Consider the following 25,584-nt stretch of genomic DNA (forward strand, 5'->3'; position numbering starts at 1 on the left):
CTCCAGGCACCTCCTGCCTTGCTTTCTCCCTGTTGTTTTTGGGGTTTTTTTGGTTTTTTTTTTTTCCATGGGATGATGTAAGGTGCAAAAACTCCTTTCAAGAGTTTCTTTCTTTTTCCTGTGCAATGATCCAGTGTCAGTCTCTCCTTGCCCCTGCAGCTGCCAGGCTGCTGCAGCCCTTCCCTCCTGAGCTGCTTCCAGCTCCTGCATTCGAGTGAACAAGGCACTGTGGGATGTTCCAGGCAGCCTTTTCCCCTCCAATCCTTTGGGAATTGTCCTCCTGATGCACCTGCTCCTGCTCCCTGCCACCTCTTCTGGGCTGTTTTTGTTGATGTGACTTGCTCTAAAGGGTTAATGCTGCCTTTCCCCCTTTTTCTTTTTTTCTTTTTTTTTTTTTTTTGTGGCTGGATATTTTCAAGCTTGCAGCCTGGGCACTGAAAACTTTGCAGTGGGCAATGGATGGGATGGGATAAGGGAGTGGTGGGAATTGGAGTGGATTTATTGGGATTTAATTCTGTGTCTGTGCCCAGCAAAGTCCCAGGTGCTGCCCCTCGTGCCCTTTGTGTGGTGAAGGACCTGGGTGATTCCAGCTGGAATGTTGGAATATTGGAATGCTGGAATGTTGGAATGTTGAATGTTGGAATGTTGGAATATTGGAATGCTGGAATGTTGGAATGCTGGAATGTTGGAATGTTGGAATATTGGAATGTTGGAATGCTGGAATATTGGAATATTGGAATGCTGGAATGTTGGAATGTTGGAATATTGATCAGGGAATGATGGGGTTCCGTGCCCCCTTCATAGGATCCCAGACTGATTTGGGTTGGAAGGGACCTTCAAACCCATCCAGTCCCGTGGGCAGGGACACCTCCCACTGTCCCAGTTCCTCCAAAGCCTGGCCTGGGACACTTCCAGGGTGTGGGGCAGCATTCCCAGGCTTCCCAGCTTCTCCCTTCATCCAGCCTGTGATACCTTTCCTGGCAGAAATGCAGGAACTCCTGAAGGACACAATTCCAGTCCTTTCTTCACCCTAGTGATTCCAGCATGGTCACACCCACCCCCATCCCATCCCATTATCCCATTATCCCATTATCCCATCCCACCCCATCCCAGAGGCTGCTCCATGCCCTGAGGAAACACCAGGACCTAAAGGGAGGTTGGGGGAGTTTTTTCTTTGTGCATTGAATGCTTTGGAGGCTTTTCCAATGTTTTCCATTTCCACGGGCACAGCTTTGGGGCAACGTCTGTGTTATGGGTTTTGTGTGGGGTGGGACAGCAGGAAGCATTCCCAGTAATCCTCTGGAAGCAGTGGGAGCTTTGTGCTCCCCAGCAGCTCCTTCTGGAGCTGTCACCATGAACCTGCTGTGGGAATGTGGGAATTGGCCCCAAATCATAACTGGGAAGGGGGGGCTTGTGTTGGGTGGAGCTGGAGCTGCTGCTCCCCCCAGAGAACTCCTGGGATCCTTTAAAGGATGATCCAAGGACACTTCCAAAAAACCTGAGCATCTTTATTGGAGTGAGACACAGCAGGGCTGGCAGAAAGTTGATTTAATGGATGCTGCTGAGCTCCTTTGCCATTCTGGGTCAGTCTGTGCTGAAAGGATCCCTGAGTCACCAGCTCTGGGATATTTAAATCACGAGCACAAAACACCCGTGGCTTTGTCTCTTCCCAAACACAGCTCCCAGCTTCCCCTGGAAAATCCCAGTGCTGTCTGACAGGCCTGAGTGGTGTTTTCCAGGTTATTTGGTGGAAGGGAAGGTTTGGGGGAAGGACAGGGCTGGAGATGGAGCTGAAGGTGCATCAGGGAGGGGTCAGGTCCCATGTGCCATCTCCCTGTGTGGTGTTTGTGTCTCTGATTTGAGGTTCAGGTGATACCTGGGGCATTTGGGTTAGAATCCCAGCACCACTGAGCTTGGAAAAGTCATTGGATCATGGGATCTGTGTCCAATCTCCACCCTGTCCTCAGCCCAGAGCACCGAGTGTCACATCCATGTGTGGTTTTTGTGTCTCTAATTTGGGGTTCAGGTGATACCTGGGACACTTGGGTTAGAATCCCAGCACCACTTGAGCTTGGAAAAACCCTCCTGAGTCCAACCTGTGCCAATCCCCACCTTGTCCCCAGCACTGAGTGCCACCTCCAGTCACTCCTTGGACCTCTCCAGGGATGGGCACTTCCAACATTTTCCATTTCCCTTTCCCTGGACAAACTCATGCTGCTGCTTTCTCCCAGCCGCCAGCATCTCCTCCAAATTTCTCCTGGAGATGACAGAAGGACCCTTTGTTTTTCTGTCCCTTCTGGCTGCAGGTGGCACAAGCTGCACTCCAAGGCTGGGAAGAAGGAGAAGGAGCGTGGTGAGATCCTGGTGAGCATCCAGTTCACACGGAACAACCTGACTGCCAGCATGTTCGACCTGTCCATGAAGGACAAGCCACGCTCACCCTTTGGGAAACTGAAGGACAAAGTGACAGGCAAAAAGAAATACGAGCTGGAGTCAGCCTCTGCCATCATCCCCAGCAGCATGGGAGCCCTGGATGTGGAGGATGACTTCGAGCTCGGGGGCAAAAAGTCCAAGGTCAAGGGTTTCTTCCTGAAGAGCAAACTGCGTAAATCATCCCTGAGCCAGTCCAACACCTCGCTGGGCTCTGACAGCACCATCTCCTCTGCCAGCCTGAGCCTGGCAGCCCCTGAGGCCACCAAATCCCCCAGCAGACATGGCAGTCTGTCCACTGAGCGTTCTGGTAAGAGGATCAGGGATAATCCCCCCTCCCTGGTTTTCCCCCTTTGCTTTCTTTGCAAGGGATTCTTGAGAGTTCCTTGCAGCTCTGTTAACTGATTGTGTACCCAGGCACAGCATCAGGGAGTTTTGGGTTTGGTTAGGTTGGAAAAGCCCTCCGGGGTCATGGAATCCCCCAGCACTGCCACCACTGAGTGTTACATCCCCAGAGCTCTGAAATCCCCCCAGGGATGGGCACTCCAAACCTCCCTGGGCGATTCCAATCCCTGACCCCCCTTTCCATGGAGAAATTCCCAAATTTCCACCCTGAGCCTCCTCCTGTCCCTGTTCCCAGACCCCAAATCCCCCCGGCTGTCCCCTCCTGTCAGGGAGTTGTGCAGAGCCACAAGGTCCCCCCTGAGCCTCCTTTTCTCCAGGATGTCACTAAGAGGTGACATCCTGCACAAACCCCCGAGACCTCCTGTGTGCTGGCACTGAGGTGTTTGCCAGAATGGCAGGAACATCCCACATTTTGCTTTAAATTCCTGCAGCACGAACTCCCAGGACCTGAGGGATCTTCAGGGCTGCTCCTTCTCGGTCCCTGCCAGGAAGGGCCTGGCTGGGCTGGGCCTGGCCGGGCTGGGCTGGGCTCAGCAGCTGCTGGCCCTGCCCTGGGTCACTGCTGTCCCTAATGAGCAGCCTCCGGCTCACAGGCAGAGATTAAAACAATCTGAGCTCTTGGCACACCCAAGGCAGTGATTTCCGAACAAAAAAGGCCCTTGTAGGGAATTAATTCTCCCTTGGAAACAAATCTATGATTTAATGGTTGAGTTGGCTGCAGACAGCACACTGCCAGGTGGGGTGGTAGTCCCCAGGGAGGCCGTGTGGCTTCTGCTGGGTCACATTCCTGTGCTGCTTCCATCAGCCTTGGGATCAGCCTTGCAGCTACTGCGAGCTTCCCTTCCCATAGCAGGGGGTTGGAACTGGGTGATCTCTCAGGTCACTCTCAGCCCAAACAATTCCAGGGTTCTGTGGAGGGAGCAGCATCCCCAGCTGGGAGCAGGGAGCAGCTGTGCCAGTTGTTTTCCTGTTTTACCCCCCCCCAAATTGGCAGTAACAACAAGGTCGTGGAATCACGGGATTGTTAAGGTTGGAAAAGATTTTTGAGATGATCAAAATCCAGGGAGATGGAGGCACTGGAAACAGTGCCTGGGGCTCATGGCCCCATCATCTCCTGCTCAGTGCAAACTCGTGAGTCACATGGAAGCTTTAAAACCCTTTAAGGAGCTTCTGGGGAGTTCCTTGCATTTATTATCAACCCCAGATCCTGTCAGACAATGGGTTTGCCATCTTGCAGAGCCTCCTCTGGGGTCCTCCCCTGCCGTGCTCAGGGACAATGTTGTGTCTCCTTCGAGCCGTGCTTTGCATTTCCAGGAATTTGCAAAGCCCGGCAGGGAGAAGGCTGTGAAGGAGAGATCTGGGGTGATTTCCCAGATCTCTTGGAACATTTTACAGGTGGAAGACAAGGATGCTGTGCCCACGGCCTCACGTGTTCTGTGTTTGCTTTCCCCAGTGAAAGACCTGCTGGCCTCGCCGAAGCTGAGCCACAAGAGAGCCTTCAGTGACGACGTGTCCCAGCTGAGCCCGGAGCCCAGAGCCCCCCAGAGCCCCAGGGCCAAGCAGGACCCCGTGTCCCGCTCCTCACTGTGCATCAACGGCAGCCACGTGTACGGGGAGGATGCAGCCCCGAGGGGCGGCCCTGCCTCTGCCCCCCTGGCCCTGCCCCGCAGGCAGGACGAGCCTTTGGGCTTCACCCCCCTGCACTCCGAGCCCCAGGACGTGCCCTGGGGGCTGGGCAGCCTGGAGAGGGCTCAGCAGAGGGATGAGCCCAGGTTCATCCCATCCCCTCCCAGCCTGGCCCTGCAGGAAGAGCTCAAGGTGTCCACCAAGGCCGTGACCCTCAGCAACCACCTGGGCAGGGCCAGGATGGAGGAGAGCAAAGCCAGCCAGGCCGCAGCTCCTCTGGGCTTCCCCACGGAGCCGGCCAAGGACAGAGCAGCTGAGGACGGCAGGAAGGAGGACAAGAAAGCCAAGGGAGGCTTCTTCCACCACGGGGGCAGCAGGAGCGACGTGGGGAGCAAAGGCCAGGGGGACAGAGGGACCCCCGTCCACAGCTCGGCCGCAGGGGAGGACAGGAGTAAGAGCAGCGGCTGGTTTGGGTCCAAGGAGCCCAAAGAGTCCCCTCAGAAACCCAGGTCAGTGCAAGGGGCTGTGGAGCTCCAGGCTGGTGATTCCTGCCCCAAATTCCCAATTCCTGGATGCTCCCGGGAGTGCCCAGGCAAGGTCAGAGCAGGGGCGATGCTTCTTTGCTCTCAAAGGGAGGAGGAATTTCCTGGATCCTCTCCTGGTTTCCACCTCTGCTGGATGTGGGGTGTGTTTTCCTCTCAGGGAAGGGAGGGATGCCCTCCATGCAGAGGATTCCCTCAGCAGAGGTGAGGCTCACTGTGGTCACACCGAGTGGTTCTGTGGCCTCCAAAGGAAGGATGGTTATCCTCTAATGAGCTGAAAAAGCCTCCCTGGCGGTCAGGCTGGGCTGTGGGATATTGGGATGTGTGGTCACATTGTTGTCACGAGCCCCACACCCCCCTACAGGGTCTGGGCAGGGTGCAGCACTTTGGTTACATGAGATATCACCAATATTCCCAAAATCACCAATCCCACCCCTGCTCTTTCCTCTTCCCATCCCATCCCAGCCTTCCCTTCTCCCAGTTACAAATCTCTAACAGTTCTTGCTTCGTGTGATGATTCATCCCTCCAAATCCTCGGGTTTTGTGGTGTTTGTGCTGTTCCTTGAGGAATTTATCACTCCTGGAGCTGAGCTGGCAGTGCAGAGGTCGAGGTTGTTGTGAGTGAGAGGCAGGAAATGGGGTTAAAATGAGCCAGAGCAAACAAGCAGCACTCAGAGCTGCTTCACTCTGCAGGTTTGGTTTATTAGAGGGGTTTTCTAATTTATTCAGCAGAAGGATTTGAGTTCAGTCTGAGCCTCCTTTAACGATGAGGGCACTCCTGGTTTATTCCACATAACCTGGCTCCCACATGGCTAAAACCTGCAAAGGGATGAGCACAACCCTCAGAGCCAGCCCCAAAATTCCTCCTGTCCTCAGGAAGGTGTCATGCTCCTCCTGAAGCTGCACAGGCAGAGCTGGGGACACTGGGACAGGCAGGAGCTGCTCCCCTGGGTCAGGAACATCAGGAACATCAGGAATATCAGGAATATCCCATCCCACAGGCCCAGAGCTCTGTCCCACAAAGTCCATCCTTGGGAAGGACCAGGCAGGATGTGGGAGCTCTGTCCCATTCCAGCAGCAGGAGACACTGGGGGCTGCAGAGGTGAATCCCTGTGGATGCTCTGGCATTCCCTGTCCCTGGAGATGTCCCAGGCCAGGCTGGATGGGGCTTGGAGCAGCCTGAGATGCTGGAAGGTCCCTGTCCATGGCAGATGGGCTTTGAAGGTCCCTTCCCACCCAAACCATGCTGTGATTCCAGGATTCCCAGCACGCTCAAGCCCCTGGCAGTGCTTTGGTGTCACCTCCCAGGGCAGGATTTGTGGATAAGCCTGAAGGATTCTGGTCTCTGCACCCTGTCCTTGAGGAAGGACAGAGTATTCCCACTCAAGATCGTTCTTTTAATTTTTCTTTCTAATTTTGGGAGAAGAAACCTGCTGATTAGGGCCTAGGATAAAAAATCAAGGCTTGAAAATCCTGCTGTATTCAGGCAGTGACTCCAAGAGTGCCTGAGGCAGCCAGGAAAGCACGGATGGGATGGGATGGGATGGGATGGGATGGGATGGGATGGGATGGGATGGGATGGGATGGGATGGGATGGGATGGAGCTGCCCTCAGCATCTCTCTCTGGGCCCTTTTCTTTGGGAAATGGGGGAGAAACCAGCAGGTTTTCCCCTCTTGGCAGCCCTGGGAAGGAGGCAGGGAGGGCCATGCCTGCCCACATCCTCATGGATGCTGATTTTGAGGCAGGGATGTGTGATCCTGCTGGAATTCAGTTCCTTGTCCATCCAACCAGTGGATAATCACCAGGAGTGTCCCTCCACACTGCTGGCTTCTGACAGCTCCCTGCTTTCCTGGACTCATTCCCAGCATTGCTCCTTTCCCAGAGGGTTTCCACTCCAGGAGTTTTTTTTAAATGCACTTCAATGGTCACAGTTTAATCTTAAGCTCAGGCAGAGCTGAGCTTTGTGTGCCTCGTGAGGAGAGACTTGGATGAGCTGTGTGGCTGCAGCTCCTCTGGCTGGGATTTTCTCTCCCAAAACAGGAATGGGTTGCAAGCAGCACGAGCTGCAGGGAAGGAATTCACAGAATCCCCTCTTTTGGGGGGGTTTAGGAACATCTCAGTGGGATTTAAGTGCAGTTTGCACCTGAGAATGGGAAATCATGAGCTTAAAGTGCAGCAGGGGTGGGTTGAGAGTAGGAGCAGGGAGAAAGTGGCTCCTGCAGGGTGGGGAAATGCTGGAGCTGCCTGGCTGGGAAGGGATTTCACCCTCCCAGTGTCCAGGGTTTGGCACTGGGATAGCTGAGAACCTTTGGGGGGCATGACAGGAATCATTTGGTGTCTGAGTGTGATTTCCTGCAGAAAGGCCCTGTCCATCCTCACAGGGACAGGGTTTGGCTCTGCCTTGGTTTTCCTGGCCACTCATTAGGACTTCATTATTCATTTTAATTACACAGAACTGATTTTATTTTGCTTCCTCACACTGAACAACTCGTGGACCAAGCTGGTGATTCAGGTCAAAGCTGTGGAAGAGATTTTAGAGCTTCAAAGTGCCAGAGGGCAGAGTCAGATGGGATCTTGGGAAGGAATTCCTGCCTGGGCTGCAATTCCCAGATTTGCTGTGGCTGCCCCTGGATCCCTGGCAGTGCCCAAGGCCAGGTTGGATCCCCCTGGGACAGTTGAGGTGTCCCTGAACATGGAACTGGATGAGATTTAGGGTCCCTTCCAACCCAACCCATTCCAGATTCTCTGATCTCTGGGGGTTCTCTGATGTCCCTCTGTGGCTGTTCTGTCACCTCTAGACCTGGATTAACCTTTGCTCTGGAGAGAAGCAGCCCCTGAATGGAGCAGTTTAAATCTTGACTTATTTGCAGAAAGGATTTTTTTTTCCCTCCTGCTCTCCTGGCTCTGGAAAATTCAGCTTTGTGGCTCCTGCCAGCAGCACCTTCTCACCTGTTTGTCCACCTTGGATAAACCAAGTTTAACCCAGAGCTGAACGTGGTGAGAAAGCATCAAAATCAGTCACTTTGCAAGCCCAGAAACCTCAGCTGTAATTAGTGACAAGGTCTGTAATTAGGAGGGTGGTTTGAGTTTGCCTGCAGCAAAGCCCAGCCTGGCCCAGCTGATCTTCACCCACTTGCTCTGCCAAAAATGAGGAGCTGCTGCCTTTGGGCTGGGTTTCACTGGAGCTGGATGAAAAGGGTTTTGTTGTGTGCTGGGTGGGTTTTGCTGAGCCCTCGGTGTGGGAGCTGGCTCTGCAAACCTCACTGGGGACACAACTGGGAATTTCTGCCTTATTTACACCCTGTTTTCCCTGATTCTTCTCAGGGAAGCGGGTCCCAAAGGCTCTGCTCATCATCCCTGGCTTTGCTAATCCCTGGGAGCTGCCGGCTTTGATTCTGGAGGGGATGGGAGCAGGAGGAAGGTGGTGTTTGCTCTGTGGAGGCTCAATAAAAGCCTGGTTGGGGGTTGTTGTTTTGAAGGTCAGTGCTGAAGGGTTGTATGTAAGGAAGAAACTCAGCAGGTTTATTTGAGGCAAAGCCCGGGGCTAAAACAATCCTTTAAATGTTTCCAGGGTTTCCTCCAATGTTATCAGAGCTCTGCAGCTCCTGCTTCCTGTGGAGAATCCTGATGATAAAATGGGGCTGCATCCCAGGCCTGGCAACAGGAGAAAAAGGAAATTGTGCTCTGTCCTATAAAAACAGGGGCATCAGTTCCATGTTCAGGTTCAAACCCCTTCCACAGCCTCGGATCCAGCACCGAGGCCAAATATTGACTCAGTTCCTCCCTGTTCCTCGTGTGCTCCCCAAAAATGCCTTTGCTGAATTCTGGGGAGGGGAGGAAGGTTTGGAATGGCTGGAGCAGAGTCCTTGGCCAGGCTGGCAGAGCTGGGATGGAGCGTGGATGTTGTGGCAGCCCCACTCCTGCTCCTAAAAATGAGAATTGAAGTTTGCATCTCCCTGGGTTCCTACTGCCCAGGTTTCTCCTATTTTTAAAAATTCCCGTGGTTTTGAGGGCAAATGTCTGTAAAGGAAGATTTGTCTGTTTGAATGGGGGTGATGGACAGGTGAGGCCCAAGGGAAGAGCAAAGTGGTTATTGCACAGATAATTATCCTAGATAATTTATAGGTTATTATAGGTGATTTATTATTGAGAAATCCAGTCCTTCCACCTCTGGAATTCCTATTTAAAATACATTCCCTCTGCTGCTCCCACCCTGTACAAAAACGTTCCCATTTTTGGCTGCAGTTCCAACCCCTTCCTGCACAATTCCTGCTGTGCCAGCCCTGCTCCTGTGACTGGGATGAAATTCCTGATCCCTGCCAGGTCTGAAGCTGCTGCAGGATGCTCCAGCACCTCAATCCTGCTGCTTTTCCACCCCCATTTCCCTGCCGGTGGGAAAATGTGGCCAGGAGCAGGTTGGGAGTGGCAGCACTGGGCACATCCCTGCATCCAGCCCTCCTGGGAGGGATTTTCCACTTGAGTTTCAGCACAGCTCTTCCCCTCAGCACACCAGGGCTGGCTTCATCCCTGCCCTTGCCAAACTCCTGCTTTTGCAGTGCCTGTGCTGTTTTCTCCTGGTGGTGCAGAGTCCCCCCCCACCCTCCTGCAGCCAGGCTGGCACTGCAGAGCTCTGCCCTGAAATCCAGGTTGGGATCCGTAGGGAAAAAGACTTTTTCCATCAGGGGATTGCTCAGCAATATTTTATTTCTTTTTTTTTTTTTTTTTTTTAAAAAAAAAAAGACTCAAAGTCGTCTGTGAAGCGCTGCCAAACAAATAAATGAGGGCAGGAAGGTACCCGAGATTTATTTTGGCTGGCGGAGCCGTGTGCTGGGAATGGGAGGGGAAGGAGGAGGAGGAGGAGGAGGAGGAGGAGGAGGAGGAGGAGGAGGAGGAGGGTGAGGGTGAGGGTGAGTCAGCGTTTCAGTGCTGCAAAGAGCTGCTCCCATCAAGCTGCTGCAAGTGTAGGTTTCCCTCTAGAGGAATCTGCAGCACTTCCAGCATCCTCCCTCAGGCAGGGTGGGAAAAAGGGGCATTTTTGGGGGGCAGAGCAAAGCTGCTGCCAGCCCCAGGCTGGTGCCAAAGCAGGGATGTTCATCTGGCCTTGAACTGTGATGCTGCAATTTGAAATCTCAGTGCAAAGTCACAGATTCTCAAACAGCCTCAGTTTGTGCCAGGGGAAGGTCAGGTTGGAAATTGGGAAAATTTCTTCATCCCTTGAGCTGCCCAGGGCAGGGGTGGAGTTCCCATCCCTGGGGGGATTTAGAAGCCATGGGGATGTGACATTTGGGGACATGGGTCAGTGGTGGCACTGACAGTGCTGGGGATGGTTGGACTCGATGGGCTCAGGGGGCTTTTCCAGCCTCAACATTCCATGATTGCTCTGCCTGGAATTTGCAGCCAAGAGCCCCTGAACAAACCCCAGTGGGTCCCAGCAGGAATGGGGGTGAGAAGCAGAAAGGAAATTTCCACAGAGGAGTTGAGGGAAGGAGGAAACAAGAATCCAACAAAGATGGATTCAAGTTCTGCCTGTAAATATTTATATATATATATATATTTATATATATATCTATGTATATATGTATATGGGGTCCAGCACCCCATGAGCCCCATCAGGACTTTAGAAGGGATGGAGGGACAGGACACAGGGAATGGCTCCCAGTGCCAGAGGACAGGGCTGGGTGGGATTTTGGGCAGGAATTGTTCCCTGGCAGGGTGGGCAGGGCTGGCACAGGGTGGATGGCCAGGCTGGACACTGGCACAGTGGGAGGTGTCACACCATGGCAGGGGTGGCTGGGATGATCTTTATGGTCCCTCCCAACCCAAACCATTCCATGTTGACCTGGGGAATGAAGGCAGGATCATGTCAGGGGGTTGAGGAGGCCTTGAAGCTGCTCCTGCCCCTGTGCAGGTGGGGATTGGTGCCATTCCAGGTGCCTGGGCAAGGGGCTGCTCTGGCACCAGCCACCCCCGAGGGTGAACATCACCCACTCAGCTTGTGGGAGGGTCATTAGCAGCCAGTGCTCATTAGGAGCCTGCAGCTCATTAATGCCCTGCAGCCTTTTAGAGCCAGAGCCCAGCAGAGCCGGGTCAGGCCCTGGATGCTCTTACTCAGCACAAAGGATGCTCAGGATGGGTCTTGGTGTGGAGCAAAGCACGGGAGCAGTGCCAGCAGGACAGGCAGAGGTGGGGCAGGGCCCTGTGCCCCTTGCAGCCACCCTGAGATTGTGGTGGTTGGACCTTGTCCCCTTCCCTTGTCCCCTTCCCTTGTCCCCTTCCCTTTCCAGCTGGGCAGGAACCTTTGCCATGGTTTGCCCTGTTAAAATCTGTTTGTGGGTGTTGTGAACTCATCCAGCTGAGTGGTCACAGTGAGCAGCTCTTCTCCTCTTGTGGGGAGCTGAAATTTGAGGGGGATTAGGGAAAATTAGGGAAAAAAACCCAACTCTCTGCTGATCTCCAGGCTGGGAATACCAGGGGAGAGAATTCCCTCCATGCTGCCAGTCTGGAGTGCTTTGTGCCTCAGGGTCCATCAGCTTCTCCCAAAACTCCTGGAGACTTGCAGTGCTCACCCAGAGCTCAGAGCCCCTGGGAGGGGCTGGGTGCAGCTCTGGGGTGAGTTCCTGGCTGTTCCTCGCTGTGCCAAGCACAGGAGCACACGGAGCAGGTGGGGACCAGGCTGGGCACGGCCACCACGGCAGCAGGAGAGGGCACCCACGAGCTGTGTGTGCCCCAAAAGGAGCTAAGGTCGAGGTTTTTCTTTGTCCCCTGGGCTGCCAGGTCCCTTCAGTGGTGTCTGGGTGCTGTCCCATGGGTGCTGGAGCAGAGCTGGTTGTGCTCAGCTGCTCTCCAGGGGTGTTCCCTGTCCCCACACTGGCATGGGGCACTTGGGTGGCATGGATGGCTTCAATGGGCACCTTCCCGAGGAGAGGAGGATGTGGGAAGGGGCTGTGGAGAGGGGCCGTGGTGCTGCCAGCCCAACGCCCTCCCTGCTTTGGGACCAGCTGCACCATCACCAGTGTCAGCTTTTGCCTCAAGATGGCATTTTGTGCTTTAAAATGAGTCTGAGGCGTTTGCTGGGTGCACAATAACATGGAAATAGTTGTCCAAGCAGCTTTGTGATCTTGCAGTGCCACCTGCAATCCCTGCTGGCAGCTGGGGAGGGAAATCCCAGGGTGTAACCCCAGGGCTGGACATAGCCTGGGTAGCAAAGCAATTAATTTATTCCTCCCTCTTCAACCTCGCTGTGCCCAGAGCTGGCTGATCCGTGCCCACATTTCTGCCCAGCCAGGAGGGGATCTCTGGAGCCCAGCAGTCCTGGCTGGTGCAGGAGGCACCAAATCCCATGGGATCTGTTGTGGGGCAGGACCCCCGTGCTGGGGATGGGATTGCTCCTCCCAAGGGTGAGCTGAGGGGATGGGCTCAGGAGGATGGACATGGGGTGTCCACACCACACCCCCCCTTTGGGATGTGAAAACCTCTGAGCCTGGTGAGCCTGCTCAGGGTGGTGACTCCACATTGCTGGAGCTGTTCCCAAAGGAAGATAATCAATGAAATGCCAAAGAAAGGTCCCTCAGTCCCGCCTGAACAGGCAGCAGGGCACTGTCAGCCTCACTTGGGGTGAGGTTCCGAGTTCCAGATGTGCCAAATCCCTTCCACCTTGGGATCCCCCGGGGGTTTCAGGGATCTCGGGCAGAGCTGATGTGACAAGGGGCATGTGAGAGGCAGGGCAGAGTCCAGAGCGGGGACAGGGCCCTGTCCTGGCCCCGTGCTCCTTCCTGCTGGGCTCCTGTTCCTCAGCCTCCCTCACCCTGCCCCGAGCTCCGTGTGTGCTCCCACCCTGGCCATGCTGGCAAACCAGTGAGGAGGCGCTGGGGTGAACTGGGAAAGTTCTTCTGTGTGCCTGGACTGGCTCAAGTAACCGTGATCCCAGAGCCTGGGTGGCTCCACCTGCCCTGGGTGCCACCAGCAGCGGGACAAACCCACCGAGCACATCTTCGGGCTGCAGGAGGTGGGGAAGCCCCTCTGGCTCCTGGGGCTTGCTGAGGCCGAGAGGGGAGTGTGGAGGAGTGTCCCGGGGGCAGGGCTGTCCCTTGCTGTGTGTCGTGCATGTCCTTTCCACGCCTTGACTCCATTCTCATTGCTCTGCCTAACAAGAGCCGGGCATGGACGTGGTCGTTGTGCTGCTTGTGGTGTGTGTGGTGTGTGCTTCCAGCTCTGTCACAGCATTAACCAGGAGGACTGTTCTGTCTTCCCTCCACAGCCTGGAAGTGTCTCCTCAGGTAGAAACCAGCTCAGATGCTCCTTGTCATTCTGCTCCCTGCTCCCCTGCCCCGTGCCCTGCTGCCCTCCCCGCTGGCATGCCGAGCTCTAACCTCCCTCCTGCTCCTGGAGACAGACAGGCCGGATGCTTGTCCCCCACCAACCCATTCCTCAACTCCCTGCAGAGCAATCCCTTCTTTGAGGAGCTCCTCGCTGACCAGGTACTAAATTCTCCTTCACCTACTCACTTTCTCTCTAGTTTCCCGCCTGGGCCACGTGCTGCACCAGAGGTCGCTGGGAGCTTTTATTCCTCTGAGGATTGCAGTCCCTCTGCCTCCCCAAGGCAGGCAGAGCCCGAGAGGGAACCTCCAGCCCAAAGCATTGGTGTCCCCGTGCCAGAAACCGGTCCCCCAGCACCGGGAGAGCTCCCTCCTGCCAGCAGCACCAGCGGCACCGAGCCCGCCGTCCCCCCGCTGCCCTCGGAGTGGGACGACACCTTCGATGCCTTTGCCACCAGCAGGCTCCAACCAGACAGGAAGAAGGAGAATTTCTTTGCCTCGGTGGCAGCAGAGGGCATGGCTTTCATCGACGACCCCGACAGAGCAAGCCCGACGGAGAGCTCGGCCCAGCCACCCTGCCAGAAGGGCTCCAAAGCGTTTGAAAAGCCTGAGTCACCCATGGGTGCTGAAATCCCCACGGCTCTCCGCTCTTGGACAAATTTCTCCGGTTTAGACGTGGGCGCCAACCTGGTGAGCACCACCCAGGAGGCCACGGTGATCGAGGATGTGCTGAGCCCCGTGTCAGCCGGCTCCATGGCCAGGAGGAGGAAAAGCAGCACGCCCATGGTCTGGGCAGCCGCCTTGGCCTCGGGCAACCCCGGGGACAAAGAGGCATCGACGGCACTGAGCGCTGAGAAGAGCGCCAGGGAGGAAGGGGACAGCGGCGAGGAGGAGTCCCGCGGTGCGGGGACAAACGGCTGGATGACCATAGCCACGGAAAGCGCTGCTGAGCCCTCGGAGAGCGCCCCGAGCGCTGCCCAGGAGCGCGGGGCTGCCCCGGGCACCTTCAGCCCGCCCTTCGTGCCCGAGGGCACCTTGGAAGCGCAGGGCTCGTCCCGTGGTGCCACCAGCTGTGTGTTACCCAGGAGCTCGTTCCCCGCCGAGGCCGTGGCTGGCAGCACGGTGGTGGCCGTGCCCCCGCGGGTGGCACAGAGGTTCGCCGAGCCGGGCACGGAGCGCGGGGCTGGTGGCCAGGAGGGCACCTTTGACATCCGCAGCTCGGTGTTCCGGCTGCAGGCCAGCATGAAGCTCGAGGCCAGCGATGGGCTCCTGAAGCTCAGCTCTGACATCCGTGAGAGGCACGTGGTGCTGTCCCCATGGGCGACTCCCCAGGGCCACCAGGAGCCCGTGCCCGGCCCGCCGGTGCCACCCCCCAAACCCCCCAGGTGGTTCGCGGCCGCGGGTGCTGTGGGGGACAGCGAGGAGGGGGAGCTCGGGGACACCCAGCGAGGCAAACAGGAGCCATGGGAAGACTCAGAGGGCTCAGGAGCAGGGATGGAGTCGCCAAGGAGCCGTGGGAGCGGCCAGCCCTCCATGGCAGCGCCTCCCACAGCAGGAGCAGACGCTGCTGAAGCCGAGAGCGAGTTCCAGGCTGCCAGAGCTGCCACTGTGGACTCAGCAGCTGGCCTGGGGACAGGGGACACCTCTGTGGGGGAACACCCACCGGAGATGAACGAGACTGATGTGGCCGAGCAGTTTGAGACTTGCACATCCAAGCTGTCCCTGGATGGACTGGAGCAGTCGGGTGCTGAGGAGAGCTGGAGCCAGCCCCGTTTATCCCCTCAGACACAGGAGGCCGCAGACGGCGCCAAGTGGGAAATGGCCCCCAAGCAGGAGCTGTTCCCTGAGGAGCTCAGTATTCCGGGACTAAAGCCACCTCCCAAGCTAGAGCTGGGTCAGCCAGGCAGCTGGACGGCTCTGGAAGAGCAGGAGGCAGCTGGGCAGCCACAGCCACAGCCCCACAGGTCAGAACGTGGGCAGAGTCCATCCCAGCTGGAGCTGCCATGTGAGGATGGTGAGGGGCGAGCAGCAGAGCGGCCCCAGCCCCGTGCCCCTCCCGAGGAGGCAGAGGAGCCCGAGGGGCACTGGGCAGAGAGCAGGATAGACTTCAAAAAAGCCGATTTCTGGAAGCCAGATAGGGCAGAGGAGAGGCACACAGCCCTGAGAAACCCCTTCACCCTGGCACTGAGCCCCATTTCCCCCAGCAATCCCTTCACGGAGAAGCCCCCAGCCCCTGTCCCTATCCAAGCTGTGCTGCCCGCAAAGCTTGAGCGGGGCGACTCCGGCTTCCACTGCAGCCTGCAGGAGGAAGCCCCCGGGCACGGCTTGCAGCCCACTAACGCTTCCCCCCTGCATGCCAGCCAGCCCTTGGCCTTCTCCACCCCTTTCCTCGTGGCTGCCACTAACCCCGAGCCGTGTGGCCCCTCCCGGGAGCCCGCGGGGGTCCGTGCCAGCCGCGCCGCCGCCCGGCCCTGCCCGTGCCCGCAGCCCCGGGACGCACAAGCTTCAGCGCTCCTGGTTGTGCCCAGGGAGACACGGCCGGCTGAGGAGCCCCTTGGGCAGCACACAACCAGGTGAGCACTGCGGGGGAAGGTGAAGGGTGTGTCTGTGTGGGAAAGGTGAGCCCTGGGTGCTTCTGCTCTTCGCAGGGCTCCACACCCAGCTGGGCTCGCTCCAAGGATGCTGCAGCTCCTCTTCCCTCGGCTCTTCCCTGGTCCCAGAGAGCCCAGCCGGAGCTGCTGGGTGCCTTGGCGCTCTCTGGGATGTTGTGGGGGGATGGCCATTGGTGTCCTGGTGTGTCCCAAAGGGTTCCGTGCACCCACGAGCTGGAAATTCAGAGCTGCACCCACATTTCACTCAGCGCTGATTTTGGTTCCATCATCTTGCCCGTGCTTGCAGAATAAATAATGCCTTTCCCGTGGCTGCCAGGAGAGCTTGTGGCTGTTCCTGCTCTCCTGAGCTCCCTCATGGCATGTGCACAGCTGCTGCCCCTGCCCTTGCCATCCATTCAGCTTTGGCTGCTTTCCTTTCAAGTGCCCGTTGGGTACTGAAAATCTCCTTCTCTCCAGAGCCAAAAAAATGAGAGTTTTTTTCCCCGGGGGCAGAATGCCCTTCTCCCCTCCCTCCTGTCGAGATGCCCTTGGTGATGAAGCAAGTGGGGATTTAGCCTTGGGGCTGGTGGGAATGGGAAGGGTGCAAAGAAGGGGCTGCTCCTCCTCCCAGCTCAGTTGTGGGTCTGTACAAATGCCATGAGGCAAAGCTGCTGAGTTCAGGGCACGGAGTCTTGCTCTGTGTCCTTCAGTTCATCTCATTTTCCTGGTGCTCCTTCCCCTGGCTCTGCCTGGGCTCTGCCAGCCCGAGGACCAAGCTCCAGCAGGGATTTATTGCTCAGCCTCACTGGTCGTGAGGCAAATGGAGCTTCCTGGGGGCACCGAAGTGCTGAAATCCCACCTGCCCCACAGCAAGATTGGTTGTGGCCCTGGGGAGAGGAGGGGAGGGAGGATGGGGCCAGCAGAACTCACGGAGCTCCTTCCACAAGGGGATCCCTCCTTGGGTGGAGCACGAGGTGCAAAGTGATGTTGGGAGCAAAGACCAGCATCTGGCTGCCTCTGGCAGGTGAAATTTCTTCTTCTTATTTAGGCCAGATCCTCCAATCATTTTTAATTGGATTATTCATCCTTCAGCAGGTAGCCTTCTTCAAAATTTGCAGAGATGCTGCGGAGAAACAGGAATTTTGTTCTGTTTCATGGAAAGAGAAGTGTCCTGTGATCCCAAAGGGACAATTGAGGCAGTGAGGGAAGTGCAGGAATCTCTGTGTTGGTGGTACCTGCTCGTGGTCATCCCCAGCCTTGCCTGTGCATCCATCCAGGCCTGGCTGGCTCCTGGGATGGAATGGGCTCAGATCCAGGAGCTGGATAATCCTGGATATCAGTGCTGGCTTTTGTGACACATGGCCAGGAGGGCCTGGAACTCCCCTGCTCGGGTTCCTGTGCACATTTTGGATATTTGCTGTGACTGAAGGCCTCTGAACTGCTCTGCAGGGCTGGGGAGATGTGATAGCTGTCCTAGGCTGAAGGAGGAAGGCTGGAAAGGATCTTTTCCCAATCCCCACGGTGATGCTTCCCAGGATCATCTCCTGTTGGAATGGCCAGAGGCAAATAGATGGAAAGATGGTAGAAAAGAGGTGGAAGGAGAAAGGAAAAAGTTCAAATTTGGAATGGACATTAAAACCCTGGCTGGGACAAGAGTGTCTGCAGGTGAAGGGGAGTGGGTACCTGGTGTGGGATGCTCAGAGTTTGGGGTCAGGGGGTTCAGTGCCTCCTCAGGAGAGCTGGAACCTGGGAGTGGGTTTGGGCCCTTCCCAAGTGGCCAGAGGCTCTTTGGTCACCTTGTGTGGCTGCTGGGACAAGGGAGCATCAGCCCTTTGGGCACATTCTGGACTTTGAGATTAGTTCTTGCTGGTTTAGGGTTTTGGATTTCTCACTTATCACTGGTAGCCTTGCCCTCACCCTGATTGCAAGTTCTGGCTCCATTTATCACAAAGCAGTTTGCCTTTCCTCTCGATTTTTGCAAGCATGGTAAATGTTAAATTCAATTCCTCATTGTTTTGGTTTTTGATGAGCTATTCCTTACTCTTCAATTCCTTGCCTCACTTGGGATCACCAGTGGGAGCTGGGACAGGGCAAGGCTGGCTCAGAGAGCCAGTGTCACCCTGAGATGTTCCCCCTTGGCCTTAAGCTCATCATAGCTCAGATCCACTTGGGATGCAGCTCTGGTCTGGGATCCTGTGAGCAGCTGATTCCACACTCGAGCTGATGTTCGTGGACCAGGAGAGGAAACTGGTCCAGCTTCTTCTGGCAGGTCCATCAGGACTTCAGGCCTGGCTGTGAGGTGTGGAGCTCCCCTGGAAGGACCTGGTGCCACCATCCCAGGACAAGCCCAGCTCCAGGAATGTCCTGCAGCCCTTGGATCCTCCCAGAGACAAAGAGAGGAGGCAGAGCCCTGCATGCACCCCCCTCAGTGGGAAGCAGCAGGATGATGATGATGAGGAGGATTTCTTTTCAGAAATTCCTTTTCCAGCCCTGCAGCAGTGGCTGTTCCCACTGGCCATGGGGCCAGCAGCTGCCTGTGACCACACCTGGCTGGGAACATCCCCCTGCTTTCAAACACATCCAGACATTCCCATTTCAGGAAGGCTTCCCAGGCCAGCTTGGTCCCAGGGAGGTTCCCAGCCATGCTGTGCACTGGCTGTGGGGATGCACGAGGTGACAGTGACATTTGGGGCTCAGGCCTGGCTGTGATGGGCAGCCCTGGTGGCTCCAGCTGTCCCCTCACCCCTGTCCTGCAGTGTCCTGGTCAGGGTTTAGTCCCAGTGGGCAGAGCTGGAGCCTCATGAGCAGAGCAGCAGCTCCTGCAGCCCCTGGCACTGTCAGTGACTGCACCTCAGGGCTCTGGGATCCTCTCCATCCTTTCCAGCTGCCCAGGAATCCTGGGCTCTATCCCTGGGCTTGGGCAGCCAAGGGATCAGAGAATCACAGAGTGTCCTGAGCTGGGAGAGACCCTCAGGATCATCCATCCAACCCCAGACCCTGCACAGACCCCCCAAAATCCCTGGTGTCCAAACTCTCCTGGAGCTCTGTGGGGCTGTTCCCATTCCCTGGGGAGCCTGGGCAGTGCCCAAACCCTCTGGGGGAGGGAAGAACCTTTCCCTAAAATCCAAACTAACCATGCCCTGGCACAGCTCCAGCATTCCCTTGGGCACCAGAGGGAAGAGATGAGAGCTGCCCCTGTGCTGCCCCTCGGAGGGGCTGATCCTTTGGCTGCTTGGAGCAGGTTGGTGGCTGCCAGCACTGTCCCCTCCCAGCACAGGGACAGCAGGAGGCATCATCGTGCTTGGAGAGGATTTGCACACCCCTGCCATGTCCTGATGCCACCACCATGGACGAGGAACGAGGACACAGCACAGCTGGAACACAGCTGGTGGGGTTGTCATCCTTGAGAGGGTCTGCAGAGCTCTCAGGTGGAAGTTTGGATGTTTCCACCCAATGGATCAATGTTTGGATGTTTCCATCCCAAGGATGGAGGTTTGGATGTTTCCATCCCCATGGATGGTCCCAGCTCCTTGCAGGGAGGGAGCATCAGGTCACTTCTCTTTCCATCATGTCCAGAAGGAACTGGACTTTGTTCAATCCCATAAAGAACCTTTTGGGTGAAAAGTGAGGCAAAAACAAATGAAAATGTAATTCCTCCCTTTTGGAGGGAGGACAAATCCTGTGGTGGCTTTCAGGCAGGTGACATTCAACTCTTGGGCTGGAGCTGGTGACCCCAGACTCATCTGGGGATTCTTGTGCAGCAAAAAGCTGCTCTGGGCAGTGGCTGCAGCAGCCTCTGCTCAGCCTGGAGCTGTGTTTGAGCCCCTGGCAGGCAGGAGCTGTTCCCCACAGCGTTCCCAGTCAGGATGGGCCGTGTGGGCACCTCTATCTCAGCCCAACACCCGTGCTGGGGCTCCTTATCTCCCGTGGGGGTGTGAGCAGCTCCCAGGGCTCTGCCCTGCCCTGCTGGCAGCAGCTCGGACACGGGGGCTCAGTCTCCAGGTTGGTGCCGTGACAGGAGGGACACTGGGGGTGCTGATCGTGCCCCCCTTGTTGCCCACAGCCCCCACCCCGTGAAGCCCCTGAGTGCAGTGCAGGAGGGCTCCAGCGACAGGAAGCAGCAGCAGCCCAGGGCCAGCCTGGGCTCAGCCCTCACCAATGGCCTGGAGAGGCTGAAGACAGCGACCACGAGCAGCGTCCAGCCCCTGCTCCCGGCCTCCCACCTGGACAAAAGCGAGCCCAAGGTAAAGGCTTGTGAGGCTGTGCCACACCTGCCCCAGGTGTGCTGGGGGGGAGGCAGAGCAGGGTCCTGCCATGGGGGTGTGTGTGTGTGTGTGGGTGCAGGCCTGTGGTTGCTGTGCCTCCCTCCTGCCATGAGCCCCTGGGCTCTGCACCGTTCTCCCATCACCTGCTTGGGTTTGGGGCTGCTGCTGGGCAGTGTGTGAGTGAATCCCTGCTGGTAGAAACGTGGAATGGCTTGGCTTGGGTTGGGAGGGACCTCAAAGCCCACCCTGTGCCACCCCTGGACGCCTCCCACTGTCCCAGGCTGCTCCAAGCCCCAGTGTCCAGCCTGGTCCCCACGGGGCAGGGAGGGTGGGAGCTGCCTGACTGATGCCCTGAAGGGTTCCTAGGCCTGCCAGGGGGAAGCTCCTTCCTGAGCTGGGTGTACTCCAAACACTGCTGTGTTGGGGCCAGCACAGCACCTGTGACACCTCTGAGGACACACAGGGTGTTCTGAGCGTGGCTCCTCCATCCCTTTGTCCGCTCCCATTGCATTTCCCTCCCCGGTGTCACATGGAAGACACTGCTGGGGCTCAGCTGGGTGAGGGACCAGCACAGCCCTGCAGCTCTCAGAGGCCCTGGGGGTGCTCAGGCAGTTCAGTGGTGCTGTGTGAGCACACCAGCTCTCTGTGGTTCCCCTGTGCTGCTCCTGCCTCTCCACATGGGAAGCAGGAGTTGCTCTGGCTGTTGCTGCATCCTGCAGACATTACCAGCAGCAGGGGTTTTAATTCCAGTGCCTGTTTTCCCTCTTGGTTCCCAGCAGGAGCCTGCCCAGCCTGACCAGGCAGCCAGGTATTACCACCTGACCCACGACGAGCTGATCCAGCTGCTGCTGCAGAAGGAGGGCGAGCTGAGCAAGAAGGAGGAGCACATCCAGGAGCTGGAGAACTACATCGACCAGCTGCTGGTGCGCATCATGGAGCAGTCCCCCACGCTGCTGCAGATCCCTCTGGGAGGGGGCCAGGCCCCCTGAGCCTGCCCAGGCCCCCTGAGAATCGTGAGCAGCAGAGCTGTGCCCCAGTAACCACGCTGCCAACACCCCTGCACCCCCTGCTCTCACCCCAGGCTCCAGTGGCTCCTCCTGTTGCCAGAGTTAGCACGAAGGGCTCCTAACTCTGCTCACCCCAGCCCAAGCTTAGCCCAGCTCGGGGCAGCTGCAGGGTGAAGGGCTGCCAGCACCCTCTGGGGAGGAGCAGAGCCCTCCCCACCAGGCAGTGCCACCCTAGGCTCCCGTGCTGTGACCAAGTGCCACCCCCTGGGCCATCACTCCTGCCAGAGCTTTAATGACCCATGGACATGTGAGAGCTGGAAACCATCTCCCCGTGAGTGACTTCATCCTGCTGCTGCTGCTGCTCTGCCCACACTCCTCCTCCTCTGTCCCCTGGCTGCTGGATGGTGTTGCACTGGTGGGTGACACTGGGGACACTCAGACTCCTCCTCCCCTGGTGCCCCAGTTCCCCCAGGGAAGGGTGAAGGGGCAGCTGCAGTTGGTGCCACTCCCTGAGCACAGGGACACGCTGCACAAAGGGACAGCACCAGAGTCTGGGGGCCTGGGGGGTGTCAGAGCCTGCCTGGGCCACGCTGGCCCTGTCACAGCACCAGTGCCAGGGGGACACTGCCATGGCCGGGCTGGGAATGTGGGAAAGGGAACACGGGATCGTGGCCCAGGAGATCCTCTGCATCCCCCCCCACCCAGCACAGCAGAGAGGAATCCACACGGAATTTCCACCCAGTATTCCCAGGAATGGCTGCCCCGCCCTGCCTCTGCTTCACCCGTCCCAGCACAGCAGGAAAACACCCCCAGAGCCGGGCCTGGGGGCTCTGACCCCTCTGCAGGGCCCCTGTGGGCTCAGGCACCCCAAACATTCCTGGCCCAGCCCACAATTCCCAAATCCTCACAGGGTTCTCCTGGGCAGGGCAGTGCCCACCCTGCTGCCCTGGGCACATCCAGGGCTGGGATCAGATCTCCAGGGCTGGGATCAGCTCTCCAGGGCTGGGATCAGCTCTCCAGGGCTGGGACCCAGCCTCAGGGACAGCTCTGGCCACTGCTGACCCCGGAGTGACCACCCAAAGGGCTCTGATTTACCTGGAATGATTGATCTGGAGGTGCTGGGGAAGGGGATAGGAAGGATGTTGTTCCCTCCCTCATCCTGCCAGGATTTTGGCTGGAGAAGGTGCCTGTGCAGGCAGAGGGGCAGCTGGAGTGGGATTTCAACATGAAAGTTATCTTCTCCCTCTTCTCCATCTCCCAAAGTTTCTGGGTTCTTTTAAAACCTCCCTGCTCTTCTCTTGCCTTGTTTCAGTACAGACCATGACTTTGAAGAATGGTGCCTTTTGCCACAGGCCAGTAGCAGTTCCCTACCCCAAAAAGGCTCTGAAATCCAACTCTCAGTCCCACACAACCTGCCTGGGGCAGGTTCCTCCTCTGTTTTCCTTCTCATCCAAGAAAAGGGAGTTAATTGTTACCCAGAGGCAGCAGAGCCTCCCCCGACCTGTGGCTCTCCCGGGAGTTGTGCAGAGCAGCTCAGGAGGAGTGGAGGCAGAGATCAGGAGCTGACACAGCAGGGAAGGGCAGGCTGAGTATCCTGAAATAAAATAGAGCTGGAGACAGACAGGGTGAGGAGAAAAGGAGCTCTGGTCCTGTCCAAGCTCTGCAGGAGGAGGAGGATTCGTTCCCTGGGAGAGCACCAGCCATGAACCTCTCACTGCTCCCTGCACTCCCCTCGTGGGAAATACCTGAGGCTTTGCACTGCCCCAGCTGCTCCTCCTGCACCTTCTGCTCCTCCTGCACTTCTGGGGTGGGCTGGGAGTGGCCAAGGGAAGGAGTTTGTGCCATTTCAGCAAATGCCAGGAATGTGTGGGATCAGGTGCCATGGCCTGGCAGCTCTGTGGGTGCCCAGTGAGCAGGCAGGGAGGAGCTGTGGCCACTGGGAATGCAAAACTGAGAATGCAGCACTGGGAATGCAGCCCTGGGAATGCAGCAGGGCAGGGAATGGCTGCTGGGAAAAGGGAGAGGAATTCCTCAGGAGGGCAGAGCCGACATCTCCCCCGGGGGACCAGGGCCCCTCTCTGTCCCCCAGTGCACACCAACATCCTGTTCCTGGCCCTGTGCCCCTGCCGGGCTGGGTGCTGGTGCTCCCCACACAAGTGCCAATGTTTATATGGATCCCACGGCACCTCCCTCCCACCTCTCCCTCCTCTCCCGTCGTGTCTCACCGCCTCCCTCAGCCCCCTCTGCCTTAGTCAGCTCTGCCTTGTTTTGCTCCGAAAGCCTCAATGTTTTGCACTTGAATATCAAAAGTTACTCTCAGAGCTCAGCAGGTTGTGCCAGGTGTGCAGCCCTGCCAGCAATAGGTGCTTCCACATCTGTTTTCAGCAATAGGTGCTTCCACATCTCCTGTTTTCAGCAATACCTGTTCTATTCCCTCATCTCCTTTTCCAGCAATACCTGTTCCACCTTTTCCTGCCTTTTCCAGCAATAGGTGCTTCCACATCTCTTGCCTTGCCAGCAGTACCTGTTCTCTCTTTTCCTGCCTTTCAGCAGTAGGTGCCTCGACATTTCCTTCCTTTCCAGAAATTCCTGTTCTATTCCCTCATCTCTTGTCTTTCCAGCAATTTCTGTTCTATCATCTCCTGCCTTTCCAAGAATTCCTGTTCCCTCATCTCCAGCCTTTCCAGCAATTCCTGTTCTCTCATCTCCAGCCTTTCCAGCAGTAAATGTTTCCATATCTCCTGGCTTTCCAGCAATTCCTGATTGCTCTTCTCCAGTTTTTACAACAGTACCTGTTCCCTCATCTCCAGCCTTTCCAGCAATTCCTATTCCTTCATCTCCTGCCTTTCCAAGAATTCCTGTTCCTTCATCTCCTGCCTTTCCAGCAATTCCTGTTCTATTCCCTCATCTCTTGCCTTTCCAGCAATTTCTGTTCCATCGTCTCCTGCCTTTCCAAGAATTCCTGTTCTATTCCCTCATCTCCTGCCTTTCCAGCAATTCCTGTTCTCTCCAGCCTTTCCAGCAGTACCTGCTCCTTCCATCTCCTGTTTGCAGCATTCCCTGTCCCTCCCACCTCCAGGATCCGAGGTGTGCCCTTGGTGCTGGAGCTGCAGGAGAGTGGAGCAGTGATGGATGTTCACGTCTGTCCCCGATTGTTCAGCAGCCCAGAGCTCCCTCCTCGTGTTTGGGAAAGGTTTCTTACAGATGTTCCTGTCTCTGTTCTCTGTTCCCCTCCCTGGGGATCCCCCTCTCACCGCAGGTTTTGTTCTGTGCACAAGAGCAGCGCAGCAGCCCTGGGGTGGAGTCCGTAGTGTTGGTGTTGAACCTCTCGTTCCCAGGGCAATGCTTTTGAGGGCCCAAAGGCTTCCTCAGAGAGGGAGGGGATGAGGAGGAGAACTGGGGAAATGTTCTCAAGTTGCCCATGTGGGATTTATCTCCGTGTTTAGTGACTGAATCTCCTATTGAGTGATTTCTTTGGGATGCTCCGTGTCCTGGCTGTGCTCTCAGCTCTGCCCCTCTCTGCTGAGCCCCAAAGATTCCCTGGGCCAGCAGCAGCTTCTCCCTGTTCTGTTTTCAACACAGCCATGACAATTCCCCGTGGTTTTGCCTTTCTCCTGGAGTTTATTTTTCCACGAGGCTGCAGCAGGGTGCTGTGTTCTGCCTTTGCTGTCAGCCCACAGTTGAGGTTTTTGCTTCTCAAGTCTTTTGGCCAATGATTTCTTTTCCCCTTGCCTGGTCCTCCTGGCCACCCGTGGGCCAGAAGAACCACCAGGGTTTATCCTCAAACTGGAACAAAGCCGAAGGGATCTGGATTCTCCGGTGTGACGTAGACTCAGCCGTGTTTGGGGTTAAAAACCTGGAAAAACATCCCCAGGTGGGAGAAGTGTCAGGGTTTTTGGAGTTGTTGGTTTCCCTGTTCTTCACGTCCGCAGGAAGTGGGTTCTGTGTGTCTCATGTTTTAAGAGTTGCGACTAATGTTTATAAAGAGCTTGTTATTTACGTTTTAAGCACTTTAAAAAAAAAAAAAAAATAAAAGTTGTTCAAGCTGTTCCTAGACACTTCTGATTCATTGACAACAGCGTCTGTGCTGACGGCGCCTGGACACTGAGTGACATTTCTGTTTATTTGCTGCAGGGGGAGGAGGAGGAGGAGGAGGAGGAGGAGGAGGAGGAGGAGGGTGTCCAACTCCTCCAGCAGCTTTTCCACCTGCCCTGACAGTCCCCGAGTGCTGTGCAGTGGGAATGCTGCACGAACCTCGAGTTCCTCCCCAAATGCTGCTCCCGGCTCTGCTGTGGGGCACGTGAGGGGTTTAGGATCCTTCCAGGTTTCTTGTGCTGTGTCCCGAGCATCCCTGGAGCCTGGTGGGACTGGGGGGAGCTGGAGCTGGGCTGGGTCAGGGTGG

At 56.7% G+C, this 25,584-nt stretch overlaps 1 protein-coding gene across 3 annotated transcripts in view; it reads left to right on the top strand.

Moving 5' to 3' along the window:
- RAB11FIP5 (RAB11 family interacting protein 5) overlaps positions 1-25,236 on the top strand; it is a 35,116-nt gene extending 9,880 nt beyond the window's left edge. Inside the window, exons 2-6 of one of the 3 annotated variants that reach the window (XM_088162874.1) lie at positions 2,307-2,740; positions 4,289-4,970; positions 13,520-15,892; positions 19,974-20,154; positions 20,952-25,236. In XM_088162874.1, the coding sequence (XP_088019000.1) occupies positions 2,307-2,740; positions 4,289-4,970; positions 13,520-15,892; positions 19,974-20,154; positions 20,952-21,164 (3,883 nt within the window). In that variant the 3' untranslated portion in view covers positions 21,165-25,236. The remainder of the gene's footprint in view (positions 1-2,306; positions 2,741-4,288; positions 4,971-13,519; positions 15,893-19,973; positions 20,155-20,951) is intronic. The other 2 variants (XM_088162875.1, XM_088162876.1) reach the window with 2 other exon arrangements.
- The last annotated feature ends 348 nt before the right edge of the window (positions 25,237-25,584 follow it).

This window comes from Sturnus vulgaris, chromosome 4 (genome assembly GCF_052056855.1).
Source record: "Sturnus vulgaris isolate bStuVul1 chromosome 4, bStuVul1.hap1, whole genome shotgun sequence".
Lineage (NCBI taxonomy): Eukaryota > Metazoa > Chordata > Aves > Passeriformes > Sturnidae > Sturnus > Sturnus vulgaris.